The sequence below is a fragment of the Stylophora pistillata genome, chromosome 9 (assembly GCF_964205215.1).
Source record: "Stylophora pistillata chromosome 9, jaStyPist1.2, whole genome shotgun sequence".
NCBI classification, from domain to species: Eukaryota; Metazoa; Cnidaria; class Anthozoa; order Scleractinia; family Pocilloporidae; genus Stylophora; species Stylophora pistillata.
Genome location: NC_142527.1, coordinates 25,297,701 through 25,311,921, shown reverse-complemented (window position 1 = coordinate 25,311,921; position 14,221 = coordinate 25,297,701). Strand labels below are relative to the sequence as shown.

Here is a 14,221-nt window from a genome sequence, read left to right as displayed (position 1 = left end):
TCAGTTTTCGCTTTCTTAGTCCTTGATTAGGGTTAGGGTTCAGACAGCAGAGTGACAATAACTCTCCAAAAAGAAACAACAACTTTGAGTTTAAATTTACAAGACATGTTTCGACATTCTCATGTCATCTTCAGTTGCAAATGAGCACTTAACTGTTGTACATTTGAATTTATATTAAGGTACGTTATACACTACGTGTCAGGGCTTACGTTACATTTGAATGTTAAAAACGCGAAAAATGTAAATAGCGCGCGCTTGACTAGATCAAAAAATAAATAAATAAATAATAAAAATAAATTAAAAGACCAAGGAACAACATAATTAAAAGGAAAGAGACAATTCTAGATGTTTCAATTGCTGATTAAGGATAGGTTTTTCCCACTTAATATGCAATGCCTCTTTGATCTTAATTTGGTATTTTGAAGCGGCAGAATCTAAGATCGTGAAACATTCAGTATCACAAGAGTCAAGACAAGCCCTTGACGATTGCAGGTGCTTCTAAATATGCGAAGTTTTGTCCGACAAGAGGTGCTCACGAACTCGTGTACAAATGTGGCGAGTGGTCTCACCAATATAACTGACATTACAGTCAGCACATGAAAATTTATATATGACACGCGAACGTAGACCTAGCGGTACTGAATCTTTCACACTGAACATGTTTCTGAGTTTAAATGTACTGAAGACTAACTTAACATCTAAATCAGCTCTACAATAACCTTTGAGCAGTTGTCTTAACTTAGTCTGAGCGATGTTCGAAAACCGACCAACATAGGGAAGTTTATAATAGTGCGCAGAAGGTTTACCGGAGTTAGAAGAGGCGTTCTGCCCAGTAGGAGAAGGATTATTTTTCTTCGCTAGATACCTGTAAATGATCTTGTCTATGACCCAAGATGGAAAACAATTTTTCCGTAGCAAGAAAATAAGTTTCTTGACATCCAGATGAAAACCAACCCAGGAATTATTGATCTTATATGCTCTGTCAATCAACGTTCTGACTAAACCTAATTTGTAAATCAGGGGGCAAAGCTGAAATAATTAGTAAGAAGACCAGTAAACGTCTTCTTGCGATATACACTGGTAACGATGGATGTATGATTGTTGTCTAACAATATGTCTAGAAACGATAATTTCTTATCAATTTCCCTTTCCATTGTGAAACGAATACTAGGATGCCTGGCGTTGATATAATCAAAGAACACGAGCGCGTCCTCCTCGCTTTTGAACAAACAAAAGGTGTCATCAACATAGCGTCTGTAGAACAGAACTTCAGAGAATGAATAGTTATCTAGCCAGTTTTTTTCATGATGTCCCATAAAGAGGTTTGCAAGTACTGGAGCAAGTGGGGACCCCATGGCAACCCCATCTATTTGATCATAAAACACACCCTTAAACAAGAAACCAGTCTCAGCTGTTGCGAAGGTAAAAAGCGTTTTTAGGTCAGCGACGTTTATCTTAAGTTCGTGAGCACCTCTTGTCGGACAAAACTTCGCATATTTACAAGCACCTGCAATCGTCAAGGGCTTGTCTTGACTCTTGTGATACTGAATGTTTCACGATCTTAGATTCTGCCGCTTCAAAATACCAAATTAAGATCAAAGAGGCATTGCATATTAAGTGGGAAAAACCTATCCTTAATCAGCAATTGAAACATCTAGAATTGTCTCTTTCCTTTTAATTATGTTGTTGCTTGGTCTTTTAATTTATTTTCATTATTTATTTATTTATTTTTTGATCTAGTCAAGCGCGCGCTATTTACATTTTTCGCGTTTTTAACATTCAAATGTAACGTAAGCCCTGACACGTAGTGTGTAACGTACCTTAATATAAATTCAAATGTACAACAGTTAAGTGCTCATTTGCAACTGAAGATGACATGAGAATGTCGAAACATGTCTTGTAAATTTAAACTCAAAGTTGTTGTTTCTTTTTGGAGAGTTATTGTCACTCTGCTGTCTGAACCCTAACCCTAATCAAGGACTAAGAAAGCGAAAACTGATACCCTTTTTAAGGCCCAAATCCGAAAAATGACACCTTATTCAAGGGGAAAACAAAATTATTACTAGTATGAAAAGGAAAACTTTATTTCTTCTCTGTAACACTGGATGTATATTGCATCAAGCATATAATACTAGAATAAGCCTAGTTTAATAAAATGCAATCATAACCATGAAATCGTGCGTTTAGGCTGGTGTTTTCACACTCCAGTATTAGATAATACAATTAAGCTGCCCTATCTAAGGACCACACCATGGACATAAAACAAAAGGGTAAAAAAAGATACCCTATTTAAGTACCGAGAACCGCAAAACCCTTACCCTATTCCGAGGCACGTACCTATATGGCCCATATATGCGAGTACCCCCCCCCCCCATCAAGATAAAAAAAAAGAAACTGGTACAAGTCTTCATCTACTCATTTCTACAGGTAGCACATTAGCTGCATGAAAATCATGCTATTAATGATCTATTGAATGTATAAGTACACACAATTTATGGATGAAGGAGTATCAAACATTGAATTCATTTGACGTCAGACAATTACAAATGCCGGTTCAATTGAAAAGCTGTTACTTTTAAAATCATCTTACAATTAGGCGTTAATTACTCAAACACTGTTGGCGTCATTATATATTTATAGGGAAACCTCGTGAAATATAGTGAAATAGCCTTAGTCTTAGTGTTATAAAAGCAATATATACGATCAAAATACTGTTTTTGAAAATTAGCCACGAGCACGGCGCGTCAAATGAGTAGTCTACGTCACGCTCCAAACTCGCGCCAGTCTTCTTGAGTCTGGCAAGTGATTACGAAAATTAATGGCGGAACGGTTTCAAATCGGAATTTCTCGCCCTAGAATTGACTTTCAACTAAAAAATTATTAATGAAAAGGCTTTACTAATCGCTAAAAATTCATATTATAATAAAATAACTGAGTTTTTTGGGTTTTCAAATTATAGGGCGGTTTCATAAGAGCGCTCCTTTAAGTAACTGATCAAATCTCAGCTGAGCTCAAATCCAGGCGGAGATTCTGCCTACAAAAAGGAAGCAAAATATATTCTGCCAAAAATGTCAGTTAGGTAAGTGCATGGGCGCATACATAGAGGTCCTGATCATGAGGAATAGAATTACCAACACCCTCACGTGGGCATTTTCAACTTGATCCCAATGAAACTCAAAGAAATTTTACGATGAAATATTCAGTTAAGATATATCAAATAGCAACTAAATATGCATCTCACATGTCAGTTCTATTGTGGCCTTTGCATCAAATGCTTTTAACTTATCAGCAGCATCAGTTCTCCTTGCTTTTTCCTTCACCACAGTAGCAAACTCCCCAACCGTCAGTTCTGGCCTTTCAGCCACCAACCATGCAATTACTGCTTGTGATTTTCCATACCGAAACCTCGTTTTTAATCTGGTGTGGCTGGCACCATACCAACGAGAAATTGCCTCATAGGGAAGTTTTCCACAGACGGGTGCGTCTAAAAGTTCGCAGATTTCTTCCAGTTCACTAGAGTTTAATAAGTCTCTTAGAGGCTTGGAATCTGAAACAAAGATGAATCAGAACAATATACGTTGAAGAATGTGATGAACGAATTGGAATCTGAAACAAAGATGAATCAGAACAATATACGTTTAAAGAGGCAGCGTGGACGAGTGGTCAGCGCGTCGGACTCGTAATCCGCTGCTCCCGGGTTCGAGTCCCGCTCTGGCCACTCCCTGGATTTGTTTCACGGTAGCTCCGAGTTCAAATCCTCGTCCACGCTTGTAAATAGCCAACTGGTTTGCCTCCGGCCAGTTGGGATTCTTAACAATTTATGTTCAATTTGAATAATTTGTTCTGTTGTTTATTGTGGGCCTCCTGCTGGAAAGTAGCTTGTAGCTAAGTGTGGTGCCACATTAAAATTAGATAATTATTTATTTTATTTATTCACTTTTTTTTTTAATACATATGCACGGAATATATTGGCTAAAAGGTTCTGTAACTAGACTGAATACTTTCAATATGCTCGTTTTACTCACTATACTTCTCTACTATTATATATCTTTACTCAAAATATTTTTTCCCAAATAAATGAGATTCAATGCACGTTTTGTATAACTAAGGGCTAAGAGGACAAATGAACTTTGCAAGCACTCTGAAATTTAAATTACTGCCACAGCAATTCAACGTTATCACTAGAGGCTTTGATATCAGTAAGAGCTCAAACTTGTGCTATTCATATTGGATGGAGCTCCTGCAAGACCTTCATTCTCTTAGCCCTGATATACAATTTTCCCGTGATAATAAATGTAATCTTAGAAACTCCACCACTTGACCACGGCGTAAACTGTGCACACACTCCCCGACCGCTAGCATGGAGCTGAATCTCGTCAATTTCTTCTTGGTAGAGAGGAATACTGCGTCTCACTGACACTGCCTCAGGTAGACTTCTCTCCCACTTTCTCCATTTCTTCATGGTCTCCCAGCATGACAGGTGACACCACTCCAAGTGGGTCGTACACTTTAGCCAAGTTGGTCAGAATACCATGCCTCGTTTGCTCGGCTGGTGTGGCTGGAAAACACACATACAGAGTATCTTCGAACTTGTCCCAACCAACGCTTACGAGTTTACATTCTCCCTTTGCCGGTGTGTTCTCTAACTGCTCCTTGGCGAATGGTGGCTCGTAGTCTTCACAGGCTGTCTGAAGCTCTTTTCTGTTCGAATGCCACTTGTGCAGTTCGAACTTGGCATCAGCGAAGATCTCGGTAGTTTCTCGTTTTAGCTGTTTCGCCTTTTCGATTGTAGGCCCTCCAGAGAGCAGGTCGTCCACGTACAGGCTCTTAAACACGAAGGCGCGCTATAAAAGGAGAGGTGCCTCAGGTACCTCTGGACCATTTGTCAATCAACCATCGTGTGATATATAACTCTAAGAGTCAAGTCCGCTTGAGCTATAGCTAATCCAAAGCAGTGAACAGCGGGCGCATTCCTCAAAATTGTTTTAAGTCTTCGTCACAATACAAGAATTTTTGAGATTTGTATTTCCTTTCTCCAATGGAAACTGTCTTTATTTGTGACGGTAAATTTGAGATCAAAGTAGGTGGTTCGTACGTTACATCATTACCACCATGCTGGTGGAAGTAAATATCTCATTAGCTCCTTTTATTCGTCTACCGGGCACCTAAGGGACCTCTTCTTTTATAGCGCGCCTTCGTGTTTAAGGATCTCTTTCACAGCATCAGGATATGTGGACAACAGATTCTCTAGATGTTGCTGGATCACTCCATTGAGAAGGAATGGCGAAGGGGCAAGACCAAAAACCACTCTAGTGAGACGCAGCGTTTCAACTTGCTTGGCTGTCTTGTCCGCGATCCAGTGGAATCGTAGGGCATCTCTCTCGGTTTCTCGGATTCGCACTTGCCGGAATGCACGACGAACGTCGCCAACCACTACCACAGAATGGAATCGGTTTCGAACAACGACACTCCACAGCTTGTTTTGTGATGGAGGTCCAGCATGGAGGCAATCGTTCAACGACGGGGCTTTCTCTTGCGCACACGCAGACGCGTCGTACACCACTCGCAGTTTCGTTGTCTTAGCATTTCTTCTTACAACAGCACGATGGGGTAGAAAGAACTCTCTTCCAGTAACTTCAACAGGTGCTCGCTCCAATGTACCTTCTTCCAGCTGTTCTCTGATTACAGCGTCATACTCATCTAGCAGGTCAGTCTTCCTCAGCTTCCGTACAAGAGTGTTTAATCTGCGTAATCTTCCTTCCCAGTTGTTTGGCAAAGGAGGGCAGTTTCCCTTCCAAGGTAGCCTAGTTTCGTACCATCCTTCCGGAGAACGAACTAACTATTCCTTGAACTCATCATAAACAGCACTCTGATCTCCGGTTGCAGAGTCCGCCAGCCCTAATACGTCAATAGCGCACAACTTCTCATAGTCAGCATTAGAGTTTACAGCCAACAGGGCAGGCGATAAGCCACTATCAAACCCCAGGCGACATAATTGTCCATCCAAATCTGGTGAACTCAGCAACAGGATCTCCCCGGCGTCCTACTCTCAGCCGCTCCCCAGTGCGTATTTTGGCAAAGTCATTGGCTCCCAATGTGATGTGAACGGGTAGCATTTGCTTCGTGTCTTCATCATCCATTCGTACTCCCTTGAGGTGTAGATTTGCTTCAATTAAGTGCTTGTAGCCAGGATTCTCCAGGACCAATAACTCTTTCTTGTTTACTTTCGTAATGTCCACGTCGAGCTTAAAATCGCTGGCGACGGAACTTATGACCACATCAAATACTGGCTTGGTTCTTGTTGCGATTCCTGTCAGCATGGCGATTTCTCGTAAACCTGTAGACTTAGGGCGTACCTTTATTAAATCAATTGCGGTTGATGAAATGTACGAATGGCTTGCGCCGCTGTCCAGTAATGCTCTGAACTTGAATCCACCAATCTTCAACACGACAACAGGCTGAATTACCACAGTATTTCCGACGCTATTTGCTGTCACTCCAGGCTCACTTGTGTTCGATTTGTCGCATAATGACATGTGATGCCGAGAGTTACAGTTTCGTCAATTTCGGCTAGTCGATTTGCTTTTGCAGTCTTTCGCTCTGTGCTTTGATCCTGTGCAGTTAAAGTATAGACGCTTCTCCAGAAAGATCTTTTTTTCTCTCCGCCAAATTCACGATCTTATCACAATTGATTGCATTGTGATCAGAGCTTTTGCAAAACAAACAACCGCGGGAAGTCGTCGCGTCGCGATCGCCACTTGGGGAGTAAAATAGCCTCGAATTTTCGCTCTTCTCTTGACGACCTCCCATATTCTTGGATCTTGGAGCTTTGGAGAGCGGATTATTCAAAGTCCATTTCTCCAGCGCTTCCAGGAACTGCGTAAAAGAGCACTCGCGCCATTGCTCATCAATCATCGCAAGTTCATTCTTTATGACCCCCAGTTTGTCAAACGTAAATCTTACTGTGGCATCTGTTTTGCACGCCGTTGACAAATGCTTAATTTTAGATACTTGTGGCTAAGACAGCAAACGCGCGTCTGTTTTCCTTTGTCATCGAATATAATCCTTTAACCACATTAGCGCTGGGCCAAGGCTGAATGAGATGAGAGCGAGCCCTTTAGCTACGTGATCGGGGGAAATCAATCGGAAATCAAAAAAGTAGAGAATTCTGTTATTGAAGCAGTGTGATCGTGTCTCTACAAATAGAAAATAGCCTGTCTTAAACGGGATTGCGCCTTACAGAATTGTAATTATATCTAAAATATAGAGAGGAAGTTTTTAATCGAGTATCTGTTCCTAAAGAATTGTGATTTTTGAAAGAATGGTGCTTAGTCGACTCACGTGTATTCGTTTGCTTTTAGTTGACTAGCTAGCTTGTGTGGAATTACGCATTAAAATTAGTTCAAAACAACTGGTAGATCCCGTGGACGCTATCTTTCTTGGTGTATCTTCTACTACAGTAGCACGCTAACCCACGGTGTGAAATAGCATCCAACTTGTCTAGGCTTCCCAAAGTCCGCAAGGATTCGATGTTGAATAGCAGGACCTCGTAGAATTCGTGAATCTTCCTCACCTCTCTCTCTTTGATCGTCGGCAGCTCGAGTATGCTCCGAACGTAACTTCCCACAACTTCACTGGTCTTGCCATAGCGTCGCGCGAGTAAATCTTTAGCCTTTTGATAGCCTTCAGCCGTGAACGGAAGTCCGTCGATCAGATTTCGGACCTTCACAACCAGTAATACTTTCAAATACGAAAACTTTGTTACTTCTGAAGCAGATGACTTGTCAATCTGCGTCTCAAACTGACCCCAAAAATGCATCCAATCTTAAGGTGTTCCATCGAATTTAGTCATTATAAGCTTCGGCATTTTAACGACATCGTTAGTCGCTCCTGCGTACGCACGCTCTTTCTCCTCTCGTTGTTGCTCGATCTTTTCGTTCTCTAGCGCGATAGCTTGCTTGTGCTCAAAGACGACGGCTTCATGTTTAGATTTCCCATGGATCAGCTCTATTTTTCTTGCCAATTGTCGCATGCATTTATCCGCCTCGTCAACCGATTCTTCAAATTCTTCCGCCCATTCTTGAACGGCTTGTTCATCCTCACCTTCAGCAAACTTCTTCTCCTCTATAGACTCTTTCAGGGTCGTAACTGCGGTCACCACACTCTCAAAAGAAGCTCTGTGTTTCTCTAACGCCGCTCGATCATTCTTTTGGAGGATTTCGTCTGTCTTTTGTAATCTAAACTTTAACGTTTTAATTTTTGTGTTTAACTCTGCCTCTTCATTTTCCATACTCGTTTAGCCCTCCCATCGTGGTCGCCAATTTGTCGAAAACGCACTAACACGTGTCCAAGTTAATCAGCTCCTTTATTCTAAGAATCACTCCACTTAAACTCCAGGCTTAACTACGGCGTCAACCGAAACGAGCGCGTACAGGATCGCTATATTTAACTACTAAGAATCTACGTGATACCTAGGAGTACAAAGTACCTTTTGGGTAATTTAGTGAAGTCATTTCAGGTCATACACAACAAGAACAATAACAAGAACGAGAACAGTAACAACTAAACGAAATAAGGCATTGTTCACTGTTCCTAACAGTCGCAGTTCTTGTTTGTGCATGTGTGTGTGTGTATTTGTGTGTGTGTTTATTATTTTAATTTAGCTTAGTTTATACTTTAAGTTCTCACTGGTCAACTAGTTAAGCCGAGTGGAAGTTTAAAAGTGGCGGCTATACACGGCACTACACAGGTTAAAAAAGTTTTCAAATTCAGACGCAGATATCCGAATCTCGCTTCATCTTCCTATGTCACGTTTCGACTCAGTCGCTCAATAGCCACATGATTTGCGCTGTAACGCGATGATCGTATGTTTAGGGGTCTTCTTCCGTTTACAGCCGCTGAAAAAACCTGTACAGGTTTTCTGCCTTAAACCGAAGTACCTCAGAAAGAAATTTATGCGAACATATGTGTCAGTTAGACCGAACGCAGTTTAAGATATGAAGCGGTGACTTCAACGAGTTTTCTGCTATCTCAGAAAAGTACAGGATTAATTTTTTCTGCAAAGGTATTACAGACCTATGTAGCTGCCAATTTTTACCTACGATAATCAAACAGCCAAAAAATTACAGACTACCAAAAATTTCTTTCGTCATCAATACAGTATAAGGGAACCTAGTAAAAGCTGGAGCACGGTTAATAAGTTTCTGGCTTTCTGATTGGCTAAACGGAGCTACGGAGATCATGACTTTTCTCTTACCAATATGGACTATGATGTGAGGAGAAAAATTGTGCAAGAAAGGCTGCGAAGCAAGACGGAAGAATATCGGTTAATCCCACAGCTTACAACCAAAATAAATGTGGTACTTATAAAAACACGACTCTCGTATCCACCGAAAAAGCCTTTAAATTCGGAATAAAAAGATTTCTAGGTACGTAACGGAAAATTAAGTACATAGGCATATAATTCAGCTCGATGTTTAAAATTATTCTCGTCAATACGAACTCAAAGATAAGCTTCACATCCTTACCAGCAAGCGTTTTTCTTTCAGGCGATGTATCCTGCACTATTAACGATAATTCCTCCACCAGGTCTTTTAACGGTAGCTCACAAGTCGTTACCTTTTCAGAAGTACGATTAGAGCTCTTCGGAAACTTTGCCAGTCTCTTAAACAATTTCCAAACAACGGTAAGCACAAACGACAGAACAAGTGAACTTGATACGCTAACCCCGAAGACTATCCAAGGGAATTTCCGTTTGGAAGGATCATCTACCCTGGGGGGCGAGAGGCTAACAAGGATGGCCGTGGGTGTCGGCTGGGTCAGGCTGTTTTGGATGGTAGTGTGCGTTGGCTGAGATGTTTTGTAACAGCGGTTTACACTACTGTTGAATGAACAGATCATACTTGAGCCAGCTCCCAACTTCTCTCTGCACTCAGCTACCACCAAATCTGCATGATCACCACAGCATCTTGAACAGTTCAAACAGCCTCCCTTTTCTTCATCATAATACCTAACCAGTAAAGATTGTTAAAAGTGACTTAGTTATTCGGTACACGAACTTAAAAAACGCAATTAATTATACATAGTAATAACTTTTAAAAAAACGCTTGCTTGTCAACTAATATAGCAAGAACCGTTATCAGAGATTTGTACTGGCTTTAATGGCTTTTATTACTGACAGTAAATCAGCATTCACTATTCCCAAAGTCTGCATCTGTCTCAGCATTTGAACTACTTGAATCTATGATCCAGCCGTCGAGACCGAACTTGCTTGGTCAATAAAAGATCGTTCTATTATTTAGCACAAAAATTTCGCTTTCGAGAAGGACCCTTTCATTTGGAGAACCGGAAAACAAAGCCAACTTTGTTGAAATCACAACAAACCCATTTAAACCCAGGTTACGCGGATGGGGATAAAAAGGAACATAGAAACGGCATTTTATGCTATAATTGACATTTGAGGGGCTACAGTGTAGTGGCCAACTCGAAAGCTTGGCTTCTTTGGCTACTACACACTCTTTCCACTGCTTTGTGTAAATTCATGTATAGTTAGAACTCTCTTCTTTTGTTTTCTACTTTTTCTCTATCTCGTTGTTATATTTTTAGTAGAATAAGTGTGAATAAAAGAATGAATGAATGAATACAGGTGGAGGGCTTTGCAAAAAGGTCATTTGGACTCAGTTTATTAAACACGAAGGCGCGCTATAAAAAGAGAGGTCCCTTCTTAGGTGCCTGGTAGACGAACAAAAGGAGCTAAGGGGCCGACCATTTAACTTTTGGGGGGGGTGGGTGATTTCTGGTCATCAAGAAATTTTTTTTCTAGCAATCTGCTGTGCAGGATATTTTTCCGATTTTTTGGTACATTTTTTCTGTCACATTTGGGCTACATGCAATTTTTTTCTTCCAAAAGCCCTTGCAGGAATTTTTTTTTCAAAATCACCCAGCCCCCCTCAAAAGTTAAATGGTCGGCCCCTAATGAGATGTATACCTGCACCAGCATAGTGGCAATGATGTAACGTGAGAACCACCTACTTCGATTTCAAATTTACCGCCACAAATAGAGACAGTTTCCATTGGAGAAATGAAATACAGACCTCAATTCTTGTATTGTGATGAAAACATTGTGAGGAATGCGTCCGCTGTTCACTGCTTTGGATTAGCTATAGCTCAAGCTGACTTGACTCTTAGAGTTCTACATCGCACGACGGTTGATTGACAAATGGTCCAGAGGTACCTGAGGCACCTCTCCTTTTATAGCGCGCCTTCGTGTTTAAAGGACCACACTCAACCAGTATGCATTACGAGGTTAGTGGCCGTTCTCAGTATTTTCTGCTTTACAGCAAAGGAAAGCCTACTGTGTGTTTTAAGTCAAGTTTATTTTCTCCATACGCTTAGCTCAGTTTGTGAGAAAAAAACACTCACCAGCTAGTTTACAGGTATAACTGACAGAAAACAGAAAATAAAAACTAAAATTGAGAAAAAATACCTTCAACATGTAACTAAAAAGATACAAGTTAAAATTAATAATTTTTAGAATTGAAATCTATTTACAGGACGTAGGACCAGATATAACTTATTCATAAAATAAAATTAAGCTAAGACTAACAGAGTAACATATTTGAAATGATGAGAGTGAAACGTTTTGCCGACTGAAAAATACATTTGATATGTAGCAGTGGCTTCCGCATGTTTTTTTTTTGTCAGAGTGTATTTGTCTCGTCTTCTTTTGTAGTCTACTGAAGGGTCCAATCGCCAGAGTCCTCATTGATTTCCATGATCCACGCTATGTCCGCCGCATCGCTTTGCGCTAATAAAAACTGTTACGTTACGTCTATTGTGCATTTTCGTGAACATGAAAAACCAAGCGAAATTTCTCATTCTGGCCCGTTACGGCCAGAATAATGATTAAAACTCTGTCTCTGACGAAGAAGCGGTAGTAAGCCGGCATTATCATAGCCTACGGGCAGGTCGCTGTTTGGTCTCGTTGCGCAGCGTTAAAAGAGAGAGCGTTACGTGATGAGTCCAAATTAGGCCTTTAGTTGACTTTATGTGCGTTGTAACTGAAGTGAAGGAGTGTTACACGAAACATGTACGTTTCAACTTGCAAATGGTAGGAAAGATTCCTTGGCGACCTTTCTAACTCCGACCGATCACTGCGAAAAAGTCCTCACGAAAGAACCCGGTTAGCTCAATTGGTTAGAGCGCCGGACTGTGTTGTGCGGGAGGTCGAGGGTTCGAGCCCCGGCCGGATCGATACTCATGGTCTTAAAATAAGTGAGGAGATTACTGTGTAGTGGATGACCTCCTCTGGGGTGGGATGGGTGGGAATTGGCCCTGAAAAGCCCCCATGGGAAGTGGTCAACTAACGTATGTATGGATGCATGTATGTAAGGTAGATGACGTCACAATTCTTGCAAATGTCATTCTTACCTCGTTTTTTCTACAAAATTCAAAATGGGATCCCTAATTAACTCATATATAGCAATGAAATATCTCTCAGTCGAGAAAACGAAAGAAGATTAGCGCAGGACTGTGCAAACACTAGTTAAACTGCCCCTTTCTTTTAATTATTCTTCGACTTCGAGAGCGCGGAATTACGAGAGCACTTGTTTAATTTCCCTCTCTTTTAATTATCCGTGGACTTCAGGAGAGCGGGACAACGGGAGAACTGTTTTGTTTTAATGTCCTTTTTTTTAATCTTATTTTTCGACATCGGGATATCGGGACCGCGGGAGTAGTCCATTCATAATGGTCAAAAGTTTCCGGGTATTCTGAAGTTGCTCCCATCAACATCTCAAGCAATATTTGATTTAAAATTTTTTCCCATGTTCCACTCAGTCTCCTCCAGAACGAAGATAACCATAGTCATATTATAATAATGATCACAACTCCACCGCTTTCTTACCATAACTAATACTTTTCCTTAATTAGTATTCTAGAACAGCTCTCTCCAAGTCACGTGTTGATTTAGTTGTTGTGGCCCAAAGGGCTCCTCAGTTGGCAGCCAGTCATGAAAGTCCATAACAGCGACAATGTGATTTCTTTGACGCATCACGAGATTACGAAGCTGCCAGGCCACCGTGACATGTTTGGTGGAAGATGATATTTTTATTCATTAAAGAGGACAACGGCGTCGAGAAAACCCCCCTTTGATTCTATTTGTGGTATGAACAAGAAATAGCATGATATCTGCGGGGTACTTGGAATGAACAACGGCTCGTGGTATTTCGAAAGTCCTCAGAAGTCACCTACCGCTTCACGGTTAGTGATATTTTGAAAAATTTTGAAACGTCTCCCCCCCCCCCCCCCACCAATAAAACCATACTATCCCTTATGCAAATCAAATCAGAGCGTTAGTCACGTATGTGCTAAACGAAGCACAACATGAAGTGATCATGAGACCGATTCATTCCAAGCCAGAAAGCTAGGTATCGAAGGTTATAAAAAGACATAAGAAAACATCTCAGAGGCATATTCGCGTCGGGGATAATAAGAAAAAAATGGAAAAAGACGGTGTATGTGAATAAGTACTCAGCTGAGGGGGGGGGGGGAAGGGGGGAGGCGAGCAGCCTCTCCTTTAACTTGAATAAATTTGTACCTGTGCTTGCTGAAGCATTTTTTTGAGCACTTGACATCCCACTCTGTTGAGCAGCTTTGGTTCACTGCCTGACCTTGGGAGCAGGAAGAACAAGGGGTACAACTCGACGAATCTTCATATCTGGAAAACGAAACCCCTGCGATGCATGGCACACAGGTCACCGTGGTATTAAAAGGCAACAGTTCAGAACCACCACACTCTTTTGAGAGACCTTCTCCCGGTGGGCAAGTTCTACAATCTATGCACAAGTGTGACCCATTCTCATCTTCAATCCAGTGCTGGGTTAGATTACAAGGACTTGACATCGGCTAACAACAAGAAACACACAAATAATGAATGAATGAAAACATTTTACTCACCCACAGCCGTGCGCATTGTTCTATAAACAATTCCTGAGGAGCTATATATATTACATATATACAAATATAACCTCTGGTAAGTTCCACACTGATAAATCCAGAATAGTGCTCAACAGTAATGGAGCAGTAATAACAATGTTTTTCTACTCAATAAAGTTACATATGGACTTTAATACAGGTCTGTTTCGTAGACCGACAAGAAGTTGGTCCACTCATCAGTTAAATTCCATTTACACTGTAGCATCGCTTGAGTTTATTTACATCG

The 14,221-nt window shown here is 41.0% G+C and overlaps 1 protein-coding gene across 8 annotated transcripts in view; it reads right to left on the bottom strand.

Annotated features, from left to right (window-relative positions):
- Positions 1-2,063: 2,063 nt before the first annotated feature.
- Positions 2,064-14,221, bottom strand: part of LOC111337459 (uncharacterized) — a 51,562-nt gene continuing 39,404 nt past the window's right edge. For all 8 annotated transcript variants that reach the window (XM_088733057.1, XM_088733055.1, XM_088733058.1 and 5 more), the window contains 3 exons: positions 13,598-13,905; positions 9,528-10,009; positions 2,064-3,547 (listed from right to left, as the gene is read on the bottom strand). In XM_088733057.1, coding sequence (XP_088589183.1) covers positions 3,225-3,547; positions 9,528-10,009; positions 13,598-13,905 — 1,113 coding nt within the window. In that variant the 3' untranslated portion in view covers positions 2,064-3,224. The remainder of the gene's footprint in view (positions 3,548-9,527; positions 10,010-13,597; positions 13,906-14,221) is intronic.